Source organism: Telmatherina bonti (assembly GCF_933228915.1).
Source record: "Telmatherina bonti genome assembly, chromosome: 15".
Lineage (NCBI taxonomy): Eukaryota > Metazoa > Chordata > Actinopteri > Atheriniformes > Telmatherinidae > Telmatherina > Telmatherina bonti.
The window spans coordinates 5,643,925-5,655,516 of record NC_136613.1 but is presented as its reverse complement, the minus strand read 5'-3'; the positions used below and the strand labels follow the sequence as shown (position 1 = coordinate 5,655,516).

The following is an 11,592-nucleotide window of genomic DNA, read 5'->3' as shown; positions in this document are numbered from 1 at the left end:
GTAATATCCTGAATGCGCATGCGCACTACTTGCTTCTGTTTGGCAACGCCAGACAGAAAGTTCTAGCAGCTTCGCGGCTGCGCACAATACTCCACTTTATCAACACACACTTTAATTATTTTTATCAAAACACTACATAGTGACTTTAGAACAGTTTTAATTTGAATTTTGTAAATTTTATGCAGTCCAAACTCGGGTAATATTGCACAATCTCAACTTTGACCTTTATTTTTTTCCTCCAATAGCGCACGAGAAAATTCTGGAATCGCCCGCCCCAGAACGAGCATGAATACATACATTATTTAAGAACTCCAATATAACTGATGATGTCAGCGTGTTTTGGTGCTGGATTGTGTTTGAAACTAACATTATTAAAGCACAAGGATTAAACAGATTGAACAGAATTTGACAAATAAAAGGTTTAGATGTGTTCGTTATGGTTCATGCAGAGTCCGGGGTGGGCCGGTACATAACCCGGAGGTGATCGACCACGTGTAGTTCAGTCTTGGTGGTTCCACACGACTGTCCTCTCCGTCGGTCCTTACATCATTCCTTCTGGCACACCTCGCATCGGCTGCAAGCCTTCGCTTCACAGGTGAGCGCGAGCGTTTTGTCCCACCCGTTTAAATCTCACAGGTGAGTTTTTATAGTTGCGCGCGCACATTTTGGATGTTATATTTAATATTTGTTTTGAAGGAATTTTCAGACATTCCTGCTGCGAACTGCAAGGACATGCAAGTTAAAATGTGTCCATGGGTTTGATGCAGCTTCCTAACCGCGAGCACGCGCTTCTCGTTTGATCCCCGGTAGTTTATTGATCTGGAGTCTCGTGACTGGCAGTGGTTCTGGTTTCTGTGGGGCCCAGTTTGGGTTTGGTGTTGGGAACTGGTGGTGTCTCTCTTAGCCTGGAATAAACAGGGATGTGGAGGGCTGCCATGCACGTGCTTTTACCATTTGACCTTGTGACGCATGAGCCACAGGACGCACGTGGGGGTGCAGGATCAGGTCCCGATCACGAATCAAAATGTAAATATTTTTAATCCAGCTCAGAAATTCAACTGGATTGATTCACATTCAGCAGCACGGAGGGTTGAGTTTAAACAAAATGCCGAATTAAATATATTTTACAATTAGATTCAGAATTGTGGCACATTTTGAGAGTGGCTTGTGTTGGTTTTATTGTGATTTTAATGTGATATCATCCCATGTCTGACTGATCATTTATTTACGTTTAATACGCACTTGTGGGAGGTGGAAGAGTGAATCTATCTATCAAAAAATTGTTTTAATTTATTGATCGCTGTGTAATTACTCATTTTTTATTCTAGAGAATAAAAAATGAATAATATTAATGTTTAAGCATATTTCCCAATACACAAAATCTCAATTTCAGGTATAAATAAACCCAAGCTGGAAGCATCTAACTTTTGCTGTTCAGATTGAACAAAGTAGAAAAGAAAAGGATAATTCTGACAAAACGTAAAGTCAGAGTGAGAGTTGCACAACTCACAGACTTGGAGTTACAAAATGAAACGTCCCATCAGCCAAAAACCAACCCTGACATGAAGAGATGGTCAGGTTGAGCCTGGTTGGAGCTCAACATCCAGACACGTTAAACTAAAATAAACGTCATGTTAAGATTATTATAGAATGCCTTTTAAATGCAAATTAAAGTTATTTCTTGTTTTTAGGTTCAAGTAGTGGAAATATTTCAGTTGCACTGCAGAACAGGCTTGATGATCGTTTGGTTTAGTGTGTGCATTAAAGTCACAATAAAACAAACTACTAAATATTAGGATCGGGAAATCAAATTGAAAAATCAAATGTTTTTATTTTTGCTTCACGAGAAATAAAAAATCTTTTTTTTTTCTTCTCCAAAATGAATAAAAATCCATTAAATTTTTGCCATTTTTATTGTTTTTTATCTTTTTACTTGTCTTCCTGGGCATTGTAGCAGCAGAATGATGGTCTGGTTACTGTGTTGTTTTTTCCCTCACTGAAATGAAGAAAAAGGACGAGCAAAAAAGGTTTGCACTTCTTTTATTCTTTGTTTTTAATCTACAATAATCAGCAATATTGAAGAATTGTAATTTAAATGGAATCTGCACCCAAAAAATTGGAATTGAATCGGAACAAAGGCATATCGTCACAGCCCTACTTAATAGTAAATATAAGTATGTAGGGAACTAGTTGGCAAATGCAAAGGAAAATACAGGAATAAATGTGTTTTGGGAAGAAATTATTAGATCTAATCAATGAAATATTAACATCAGCATTTTGACAATAATTTTTACTCAACTTTTAGATTTATTTCTTTAAAACTTCTAATGGATGCTGCTTTTTTACTCCCTTATGAAGTTAACTTTAACAGATATAACTAGAAATGCAAAACTCCGCCAAGAGCCACAGTTAAAAATTCCTGGATCCAAACAGATAAACACAGAACCTTCTTGGCGGAGTTAATTAATTTTTGCAGAACAGACTAACATCATGTGACCACTAAGAAATCGTCAACCTACTAGAAAATTTGTATTTTGCTTTTGCAGTTGTTTTAAGGCAAATAAAACACATTTATTTATTTTTAAGACTTAATCTTGGATTCAAATACAGAGTTGTATTTAGTAGCACTGTGACGACATGCTTTCGTCCCGATTTGATTCAGTTCCAGTTATTTGAGTGCCGATTCCATTTAAATTGCGATTCTCAGGATTCCTCAATATTGCTAATTTTTGTAGACTAAAAACAAACAAAAAAATGTACAAAACTTTTTTTGCTCGACCTTTTTTTTTTTTTTTTTCCCAATCAGGAAAAAACAACCGAGTAGCCAAACAATCATTCTGCTATAATGCCCAAGAAACAAATAAAAAGATAAATAAAAATAACAAATTTTATCTTAGATTTTTATTTATTTAATTTTTTTTTTTAAACCAAAAAATTGATTTTAAAGTTGTTATGCAAAAAAATCCCAAGACACGATTTTTCAATTTGATATTTACAGCCCTTATATTTACATTAATCAAGAAGTGATTTTCGTTGTTTTAAATTAAAAAAAAATGACAACGTAGCCTTGTAATAATCTCTAGTTTCTGACAATTAAATGTAAAATGATCTGATTTGTTAGATTTACAGCAGTGCATGCATGCACATGCATTCAGCGTTTGAGCTGTTAAATCATTAATTTAAAGGGATCTATTTGGGTTCTGGTGTTTTTAGAAACTCCTTTCTGCCTTTTCTGATCACATGTGGTCGGTACAAAACTTTACTAACGTCTTAGAACAGTAAATCAGGCTCTGAATTGGTCAAGTTGTTCCACTTGTGACCACTAGGGGATGCAGTAGAGGCAGATGTTAACTGGTGTTCTCATGTTTCTCTCCAGAGATGTTTCGTTTACCCACAATCATGAAGCAGGTGAGGCCCGTGAGCCGGGCGCTGGCTCCTCACCTCACACGGGCCTACGCCAAGGACGTGAAGTTCGGGGCTGACGCTCGCGCCCTGATGCTGCAGGGGGTGGACCTGCTGGCAGACGCTGTGGCCGTCACTATGGGCCCCAAGGTGACGTGAATGTTGGATTTTCAGTCGTTGCAGTGGAACGTAATGGATCAGAAGCCTTCATCTTGTCTTGTTCCTCGTTTCAGGGCCGTACAGTCATCATCGAGCAGAGCTGGGGCAGCCCGAAGGTCACCAAGGACGGCGTGACAGTCGCTAAGAGCATCGACCTGAAGGACAAGTACAAAAACATCGGCGCCAAGCTGGTGCAGGACGTGGCCAACAACACCAACGAAGAGGCCGGCGACGGTACGACCACCGCCACGGTGCTGGCTCGCGCCATCGCCAAGGAGGGCTTTGACACCATCAGCAAAGGCGCCAACCCCGTGGAGATCCGCCGCGGCGTCATGATGGCGGTGGAAACCATCATCAACGAGCTGAAGAAGCTGTCCAAGCCCGTCACAACCCCCGAGGAGATCGCGCAGGTACGAAGACGTGGAGTTTAGTTGTGGCTAGCTGGAGGGAGACGCTGGGGATTAAACGTGGGATTACGTTTCAGGTTGCCACAATCTCCGCTAACGGAGACGTAGAGATTGGTAACATCATCTCCAACGCCATGAAGAAGGTCGGCCGCAAGGGAGTGATCACCGTAAAGGTTCGTTTGTCTCCGTTTCCTTCAGCCGTCGTGAACACGGAAGCAGATGATTTAATATTTCTGATGGGGTTGTTTCTCAGGACGGAAAGACGCTGCACGACGAGCTGGAGATCATCGAGGGCATGAAGTTCGACCGCGGTTACATCTCGCCTTACTTCATCAACACTGCCAAAGGTAACGGCCAAACGGCTTTTCTTCTCCAGAGAGTTCCAGATGTGAAGCAACACATTTCCTGCTCTTCGTAATCTTCCCATTGACTCAGTTTTAACACCAATTTCTTCTCTGAAAGACTTCCGTTTCAAATGTTTTTAATTTCCACCTGCAGAACACTTAAAGTCGCCGCTGTGATGCGTCACGTTTATTTTATCTGAAACTGGTGAAAGACGTTCTGGCTCCGAGGTCCATACCGGCTCATTAAGGGGAGATTTTAACGCCGTGTCGGATCAAATTATGCCTCGTTTCCATCAGTACCGGCTTGTCTCAACTTAACTCGCCTCAGCTTGGTCCGGTTTCTTTTCCATTAGTACCAGCTCTAAAATTGGCGGGGTTTGTGTGAAATCGCTGTGTCGTCGGTATTGTGCGTGACAATAGAAAAACGATGCGACAAACACAAGATGGAGGACCTAGAGGCAATATATCTGCTACTTGGTCTGTGTCTAGTTTTCAGCAACAAAATAAAAAAGCTAGTGTTGGCTTTCCAATTATAGCCTTTAGCTTGGCTAGCGGTTAGCGCTAACTGATATTAGCCGACATTAACGGTCACACAAAATGCAGAAGAGTATGAAGCCATCATCCATCAGTAACTAGCTGCTGTTGTTATTACTTCCTCTACACCCAATAAAAACCAATGTAAACAATGGAAATCCACTCACCATCCACCAACACACTCTCCAACACGGTAGTGGCCGAATCAACACCAACTGTCTTCCCATTGCTCGCCGGTCGCTGACCATAAATCGTCTCCATCTGTTGGAACCACTTCCAGTCTCGTCTGTTTGATCCACTCCGACCATCGTGGTCCTTGACCTGCCGAAAGTCACTTTGGAGCTTTTCCAGCTTCTCTCGACGCTGCTGGAAACTCCGTTGCTAGCCGTAGACATGGAGTCGGAAAGCTCTTGATAGGTGTTTCCATTTCGTGTCACTCCATCTGGTTCCCTCTGTATCCTTTCCTCAGAAACCAAAGAAACGTCTCCACCTCAGTGTTGGAGCACGGAACAGACTTTTGTTGCACCATTGCTTGTTGTAATGTAAACAACTTCCCAGTTGCAGGGCCGGATTAAAAGTGCACAGGCCCCTGGGCCCAGTGTTCCAGGGGCCCCCTTCCCCACTGCAACATTATGAAAATTGTGAATGATACACTGAAATGACATTTCTAACATCTCTCAGCCGATGGTAACAATAGCAACACACTATTGGTGAAACTATCTGGCTTTTCTGTACATTATGTTTCATGTCCAAACTGCTGGTGTTTGCCCCACATGGGCCCCAGGTGGGCGTGGGCGCCTGGGCCTGTGCCCATAATTCCCATTGGATAATCCGGCCTTGCCGAGTTGGAGTCGCTCTTCCAGTGATGTCACTCTCTGATCCTGACCTCTGATTGGACACAACCTTGACCAATAGCAGCATGCAGTCTGGCGACGTCACACACAACCCGACTCAGCTCGGTTAGAACCTGGGCTGAGGAGTTACCAAAAAACTAGCGGTAAACGAGTCCAAAAGCCGAGTGGAAAAGCCTCCAAACCGAGCCGAGGCGAGTTGAGACGAGCTGATACTGATGGAAAACGGCCAACAGACAAACCTTGAACTAAAGATCTGCATCAAACCTCAAAAACCTGAAGTTGTTTCTTTCATCACCCGGCTGGACTAGAGACTGATGCTTCTTCTTCTTCTATCTGAACATGTTTCAGTAAATATCATCAGGACTGACCTGCAACTCATCCGTGTTTGTGATCGTTTGATAAAAAGTTAATTTATTGTCGTATGAGCTCAGCGGTGTTTTTAATGGTGGGAATGACGACGATCACGCTGATCATAATGATGATGATTAATAATAATTAGGAAACTGATCGTGATAATAGTTTTTAAATTCAAGTTGTTTGTGTACATCAAGTATTTATCATTTACATAATTTACATATTGATAAATGTGTGTTTTATAACTTCATGATTGTTTATATTTTAATTATATAATAAGTTAAATGAAATAAGAAATAAAATGTAAAAAAAAAAAAATATGACATGATGTAAAAAAGGAGAGGAAAGTACAATTGAAGCTCGGAACATTTAGTGTAATGGAGCATACTTTACATTCAATTATTTTTAAATATTGTTTTGTAAAATGTTGAATGTTAATAATTTAAAAATAGAAAATAATATTAATACAAAAATATATAAATATGAAGCCTAATTAGTCGCAGCTTGCGACACATCAGACTCCTGTCTGTGATGTAAATTTTAGGGGTGGGAAATCAAATCAAAATCGAATATCAGGATTTTTCGCTTCATAGTTTTAAAATTGATTTATTTTTCCAAACACAAATAATCCACTGTAAAATTCATAATTATTATTGTCTTTAATGATGTTTTTAATTGTCTTCTTCGGCGTTAAAGTAGCAGAGTGATGGTCTGGTTACTGTGGTTTTTTTTCTAGTTGAAATAAAGAGAAATGACGAGCAAAAAAAGTTAACATTTTTTGTTTTTAATCTACAAAAATCAACAATATCAAGGAATTGATCTTTAAATGGAATCGGCTCCCAAACACTCTGAATCGAGATGAAAGCGTGTCGTCACAGCCGTAGTAAATCCGTTGTCTTGGCGCCGACAGGCCAGAAGTGCGAGTTCCAGGACGCCTACCTGCTGCTGAGCGAGAAGAAGATCTCCAGCGTCCAGAGCATCGTGCCGGCTCTGGAGATCGCCAACCAGCACCGCAAGCCGCTGGTCATCGTGGCGGAGGACGTGGACGGAGAAGCTCTCAGCACGCTGGTCCTCAACAGGTTTGTCTGATCGAGACGAAACGAAGAGGCGGCGTATGGCAACGCGGAGGATGACTCGTGGTTTTTCGTCTGCAGGCTGAAGGTCGGGCTCCAGGTGGTTGCCGTGAAAGCGCCGGGCTTCGGCGACAACAGGAAGAACCAGCTGAAGGACATGGCGGTCGCCACCGGGGGGACGGTACGGACACTTTCCGTTTCAGACAGCTGATGATTGGTAAAAAGCTCCGCCTCACTGGGCGTCTCGCCGTCTTCCCCGCCCTGCAGGTGTTCGGGGACGAGGCGCTCGGTCTGGCCCTCGAAGACATCCAGGCTCACGACTTCGGCCGAGTCGGCGAGGTCCAGATCACCAAGGACGACACTCTGCTGCTGAAAGGCGGCGGCAGCCCGGCCGACATCGAGAAGCGGGCGGCGGAGATCGCCGAGCAGCTGGAGAACACCACCAGCGACTACGAGAAGGAGAAACTCAACGAGCGGCTGGCTAAGCTGTCGGACGGCGTGGCGGTGCTGAAGGTCGGGCTCGGCGCCATCGACGTGGCGTCCGTTTCCTCCTGCAGGAAAACGAAGGTGTGACGGGCGTTTGTCGTTTCAGGTGGGAGGAACCAGCGACGTGGAAGTGAACGAGAAGAAGGACCGCGTGACAGACGCTCTGAACGCCACCCGGGCTGCCGTGGAGGAGGGCATCGTACCCGGAGGCGGCTGCGCGCTGCTGCGCTGCATCCCGTCGCTGGACTCGCTCAAAACCGCCAACAACGACCAGAAGATCGGTGAGTAGACCCGCCTCTCGTAGCAAGCTGCGCTGACAGAACGCCATTTAACACGCCGGCGACCTCCGCTCAGGTGTGGACATCATCCGACGGGCGCTCCGGATTCCCTCCATGACCATCGCCAAGAACGCCGGCGTGGAGGGGTCGCTGGTGGTGGAGAAGATCCTGCAGGGACCGCCTGAGCTCGGCTACGACGCCATGCAGGGAGAATACGTCAACATGGTGGAGAAGGGCATCATTGATCCGACCAAGGTACGGCGGTGGTGGCGCCGCGACATCTCAGTGCTTAGATACACGCGTACATTTATCCATCTACATCATCATCATCCAACTGAAATATATTAAAATAATAAATAAGGAATTTTAGATAAATAAAAAAATTAAATGTATATTTTATTTCCTAAAATTGAATTTAGTTGCTGTTTTCTGCATAATTTCTCCTTTTTGCATTTGGTCAATTTAATATCTTCACATTTTGTTTTTATTAAAAGAAAAATGTTTTGAAATTTTGTATCTTAGAAATTAACTTTTTTTTTTTTGGTTTTGTTTTTTTTAAATAACATTTTCTCCATGCATTTTTGGGGAAGAGGTTTTCTAGAAATAACTACATTAAATGAAATATTAAATATTTAAAATGTTTTTAATATTGTTCCACAAAATATATAAATATTATGAGAATATTTTATACTTAAAAAAAAAAAAAAATTCCCACCCTGCAGCTATTGATTTTTCTAAGTTGTCTGATTGGATTTTTGTGTTGTTGTTTTTTTTCTTTTAAGGAATTTTTTTGCTGTTTCGCGTATTTAGATTATCTTTTTTAAACATGCGTTTAATTTTTTATTTTAATTTTATGAATTAAAATATTTTTGCAAATAAGTTTAACACATTCTAAATAATTTGACCTAAAATGTAGAATTTATTTTAAATACACTTTTTTTTTCTGTAAACCGTCGTGTATCCATTAAATTTGGTCTTTTGTACATCTTTTTTTTTTTTTTTTTTTTTTTTTAAAACACATTTACAGTACAAGAACAAAAATTCCCATTTGCGTAACAACGTACCTTGTTTAAGAAGCAGCAGTAGGAAGCCTTATGAAGGCTTATGAAGATACAGTTGTGCTCATATTTATTCATCCCCTTTCATGAAAGACGGGAAAAAAACAGCTGCCTGTAAAATAAGCTAAAATCAACTAAAGTAATAAATATTTTATGAAAGTCATGACATTATTTTCTCATTCTGGTTCAACAGAAATATTTTTTAAAAAAGCAAACAAATAAGATAATTTATTCCATATTCCATCAGTCATAAAGTAATATTTAGTTGAAGAATCCTTTAATGTTTCCGCTCCAGTCAGGTGTTTTCTGTTCCTCTCAGTCAGACTTCTGCACCTGTTGACAGGTATTTTGTCCCACTGTTCAACAGAAAAGTCTCTCATTTGTCCAGGACACATTTGTTTGTTTTGTCTTTTTTTCTTTCTTCAACTCAATTAAATGAAGAAACAGTGTCTTATATTACTACATTATATTTTTACAAATTTTTAGTTATTGGTCCTTTTTTAAGTCTCCAGTTATTTGAGTGACTGTTGTAAATTCAGCCTTTTCTTTAATGAAAGGGGATGAAGACATATGAACACAGCTGTACGACTCCTTATTTACAGTCATTAACATCCGTCAGAACGCGGAGCGTCTCTAACGTCTCCTCCTCCTGCAGGTCGTCAGGACGGCGCTGCTGGACGCTGCAGGCGTCGCCTCTCTGCTCTCCACCGCCGAGGCCGTCGTCACGGAGATCCCCAAGGAGGAGAAGGAGATGCCCGGAGGAATGGGAGGCATGGGAGGAATGGGAGGAATGGGTGGCGGCATGGGTTTCTGAGCTGGTCCTCCGGACTGTACAGACTGGATCAGCTGATGGGAGCTGGAGGTGGCGCAGAGTCCCAGAACGGGACAATGAGAACTTTAGAGGCTGAAAACGGACTGAGAGCTGAGCGAGCTCCTCACGAAACTCATCAAGACGCTAACGGGGTTCATCTGGACGACGCTTCGCGTTTGCTTCAGCCTGCTGGGTTTGCCGTCGAGGCGTCTCTGCGGGTCACGTTGTCGTAGAAACCGTCACTTTTCTCACTTCGCCGACCCGATCCTCGGAGACGCCGGGTCGACGGGAACCCGTCAGGCTGAGATAAAGGAAACGCTCCTTCAGTGGACCGCAGAGCAGGCCTTCAGTGTCAACGTCCTTTCTGTTCTTCGTCGTAGTTTCTGTTTAATTCTTTTTGTTTTTTATATATATGTGTTTGTCATCAGTGATTTGATGGAATTAAACCAGTTTTCTTACGGACTTTTCAGCGTTTCTTGGTGGTCACATCTGGACAGATGACGTTTCACCAGACGCCGTTGACTCATCGATTACAGCGTCCAGCAGGGGGCGCCGTTGTTGCAGGCACCTCCTTCTTTTTATGTAATAAATTAATCTGCATTCAGGTTCATGTTAGCGCTTCATTCTCACAGTTTAATAGATTCAGAAAAGGCTGAAATGGATGCCACAGTTTAACCTGACGCTGGAAGTACTGGTTGTTACTGGTCTTTCAACAATACGACGGTTTATTGTTACTCTAAACGGATCTTCGGGGACAGTCTGAATATTTAGGACACCGATACTTTAGAAATAAGTACAATCCAGTAAAGTCTGGCTTCTAAATTTCTGACTGAACAATGAAACTGGCGCAGGAGGACACTGCTGTCGTTGCTATGACTGATCAATGAACTTCAAAGCTTCAAAGATCACCGCTACAGTCCAGCAGGTCCTTGTTTCCCTTCTCCAACACGCCTGACTTGAACAAATGTTATTGTAGAAACTGTTTAATCCATTTTATTTGATTAAAGTGTGTTGGAGCAGGGAAACGACTAAAACCTGCTGCATTGCCATCCTGTCATTCGAGCACTGGATGAAAAAGTTAAAACTTTAAGTTGGAAATTGTCGTTCAAAACAACCCAAACGCCATCGTCCTTCCACCCACCGCTGGTTACAGCTGGTTGGGCCCTGCTGGTTACAGTTGGTTGGGCCAGCTAGTTACAACTGGTTGGCCAGCTAGTTACAACTGGTTGGCCCCGCTGGTTACAGCTGGTTGGGCCCCGCTGGTTACAGCTGGTTGGGCCCCGCTGGTTACAGCTGGTTGGGCCCCGCTGGTTACAGCTGGTTGGGCCCCGCTGGTTACAGCTGGTTGGGCCACGCTAGTTACAGCTGGTTGGGCCCCGCTAGTTACAGCTAGTTGGCCCCGGTAAGGGCTCAGATGGATCTTCCAGACACAAGCGCACCTTTAACCAGTAGGCTACCACTCAAACCCATCTATGCTCGGTAAAGGCGACGTACTTTACTGTTAAACAACTCCAAAGTTCTGGTTTTACTGGGGATTGAACCCAGTAGAACCCGCTATACCATCGAACCACAGCGAGGTGTTGCATTTATGTGACGGAACAGGAAGTTTGGGTCTTTCCAGGGACTCAGTTCTTCTGATGCGACTCTTAAGAATCAGCTCTTTTACCTCCCAAAAGGTTCTTCATGTGGAATCATTCAGAGCTCTGAGTGGTTGGTTTGTTAGTGAGCCATTTTTATTCAACTCTTCAACCACAAGACTCGTTTTTGTGATTTTTTATCATAAAAAAACTTTTTAAAATGACTAAAAGGAACCAAATCAAGTAAAAAAGAAC

At 42.6% G+C, this 11,592-nt stretch overlaps 1 protein-coding gene across 2 annotated transcripts; it reads left to right on the top strand.

Moving 5' to 3' along the window:
• Positions 1 to 493: 493 nt before the first annotated feature.
• Positions 494 to 10,222, top strand: hspd1 (heat shock 60 protein 1). Of its 2 annotated transcripts, none has more exons than XM_079254911.1 (11): positions 494 to 595; positions 3,377 to 3,552; positions 3,636 to 3,971; positions 4,046 to 4,141; positions 4,222 to 4,315; positions 6,965 to 7,133; positions 7,209 to 7,308; positions 7,395 to 7,640; positions 7,720 to 7,894; positions 7,968 to 8,146; positions 9,605 to 10,222. In XM_079254911.1, the coding sequence occupies exons 2-11, from the start codon at positions 3,379 to 3,381 to the stop codon at positions 9,761 to 9,763; spliced, it is 1,728 nt and encodes a 575-aa protein (XP_079111037.1). In that variant the 5' UTR covers positions 494 to 595; positions 3,377 to 3,378; the 3' UTR covers positions 9,764 to 10,222. The 2 variants fall into 2 exon arrangements, with proteins under 2 accessions (XP_079111037.1, XP_079111038.1); XM_079254912.1 differs by having other exon boundaries at positions 503 to 636.
• The last annotated feature ends 1,370 nt before the right edge of the window (positions 10,223 to 11,592 follow it).

Excerpts from the sequence above, each read along its gene's own strand:
- hspd1 (XM_079254911.1), top strand. The coding sequence starts at position 3,379 with ATGTTTCGTTTACCCACAATCATGAAGCAGGTGAGGCCCGTGAGCCGG. Across the intron at positions 7,309-7,394 it reads CGGTCGCCACCGGGGGGACG|GTGTTCGGGGACGAGGCGCT; the intron begins GTACGGACACTT and ends CCCGCCCTGCAG. Across the intron at positions 7,641-7,719 it reads ACGGCGTGGCGGTGCTGAAG|GTGGGAGGAACCAGCGACGT; the intron begins GTCGGGCTCGGC and ends TTGTCGTTTCAG.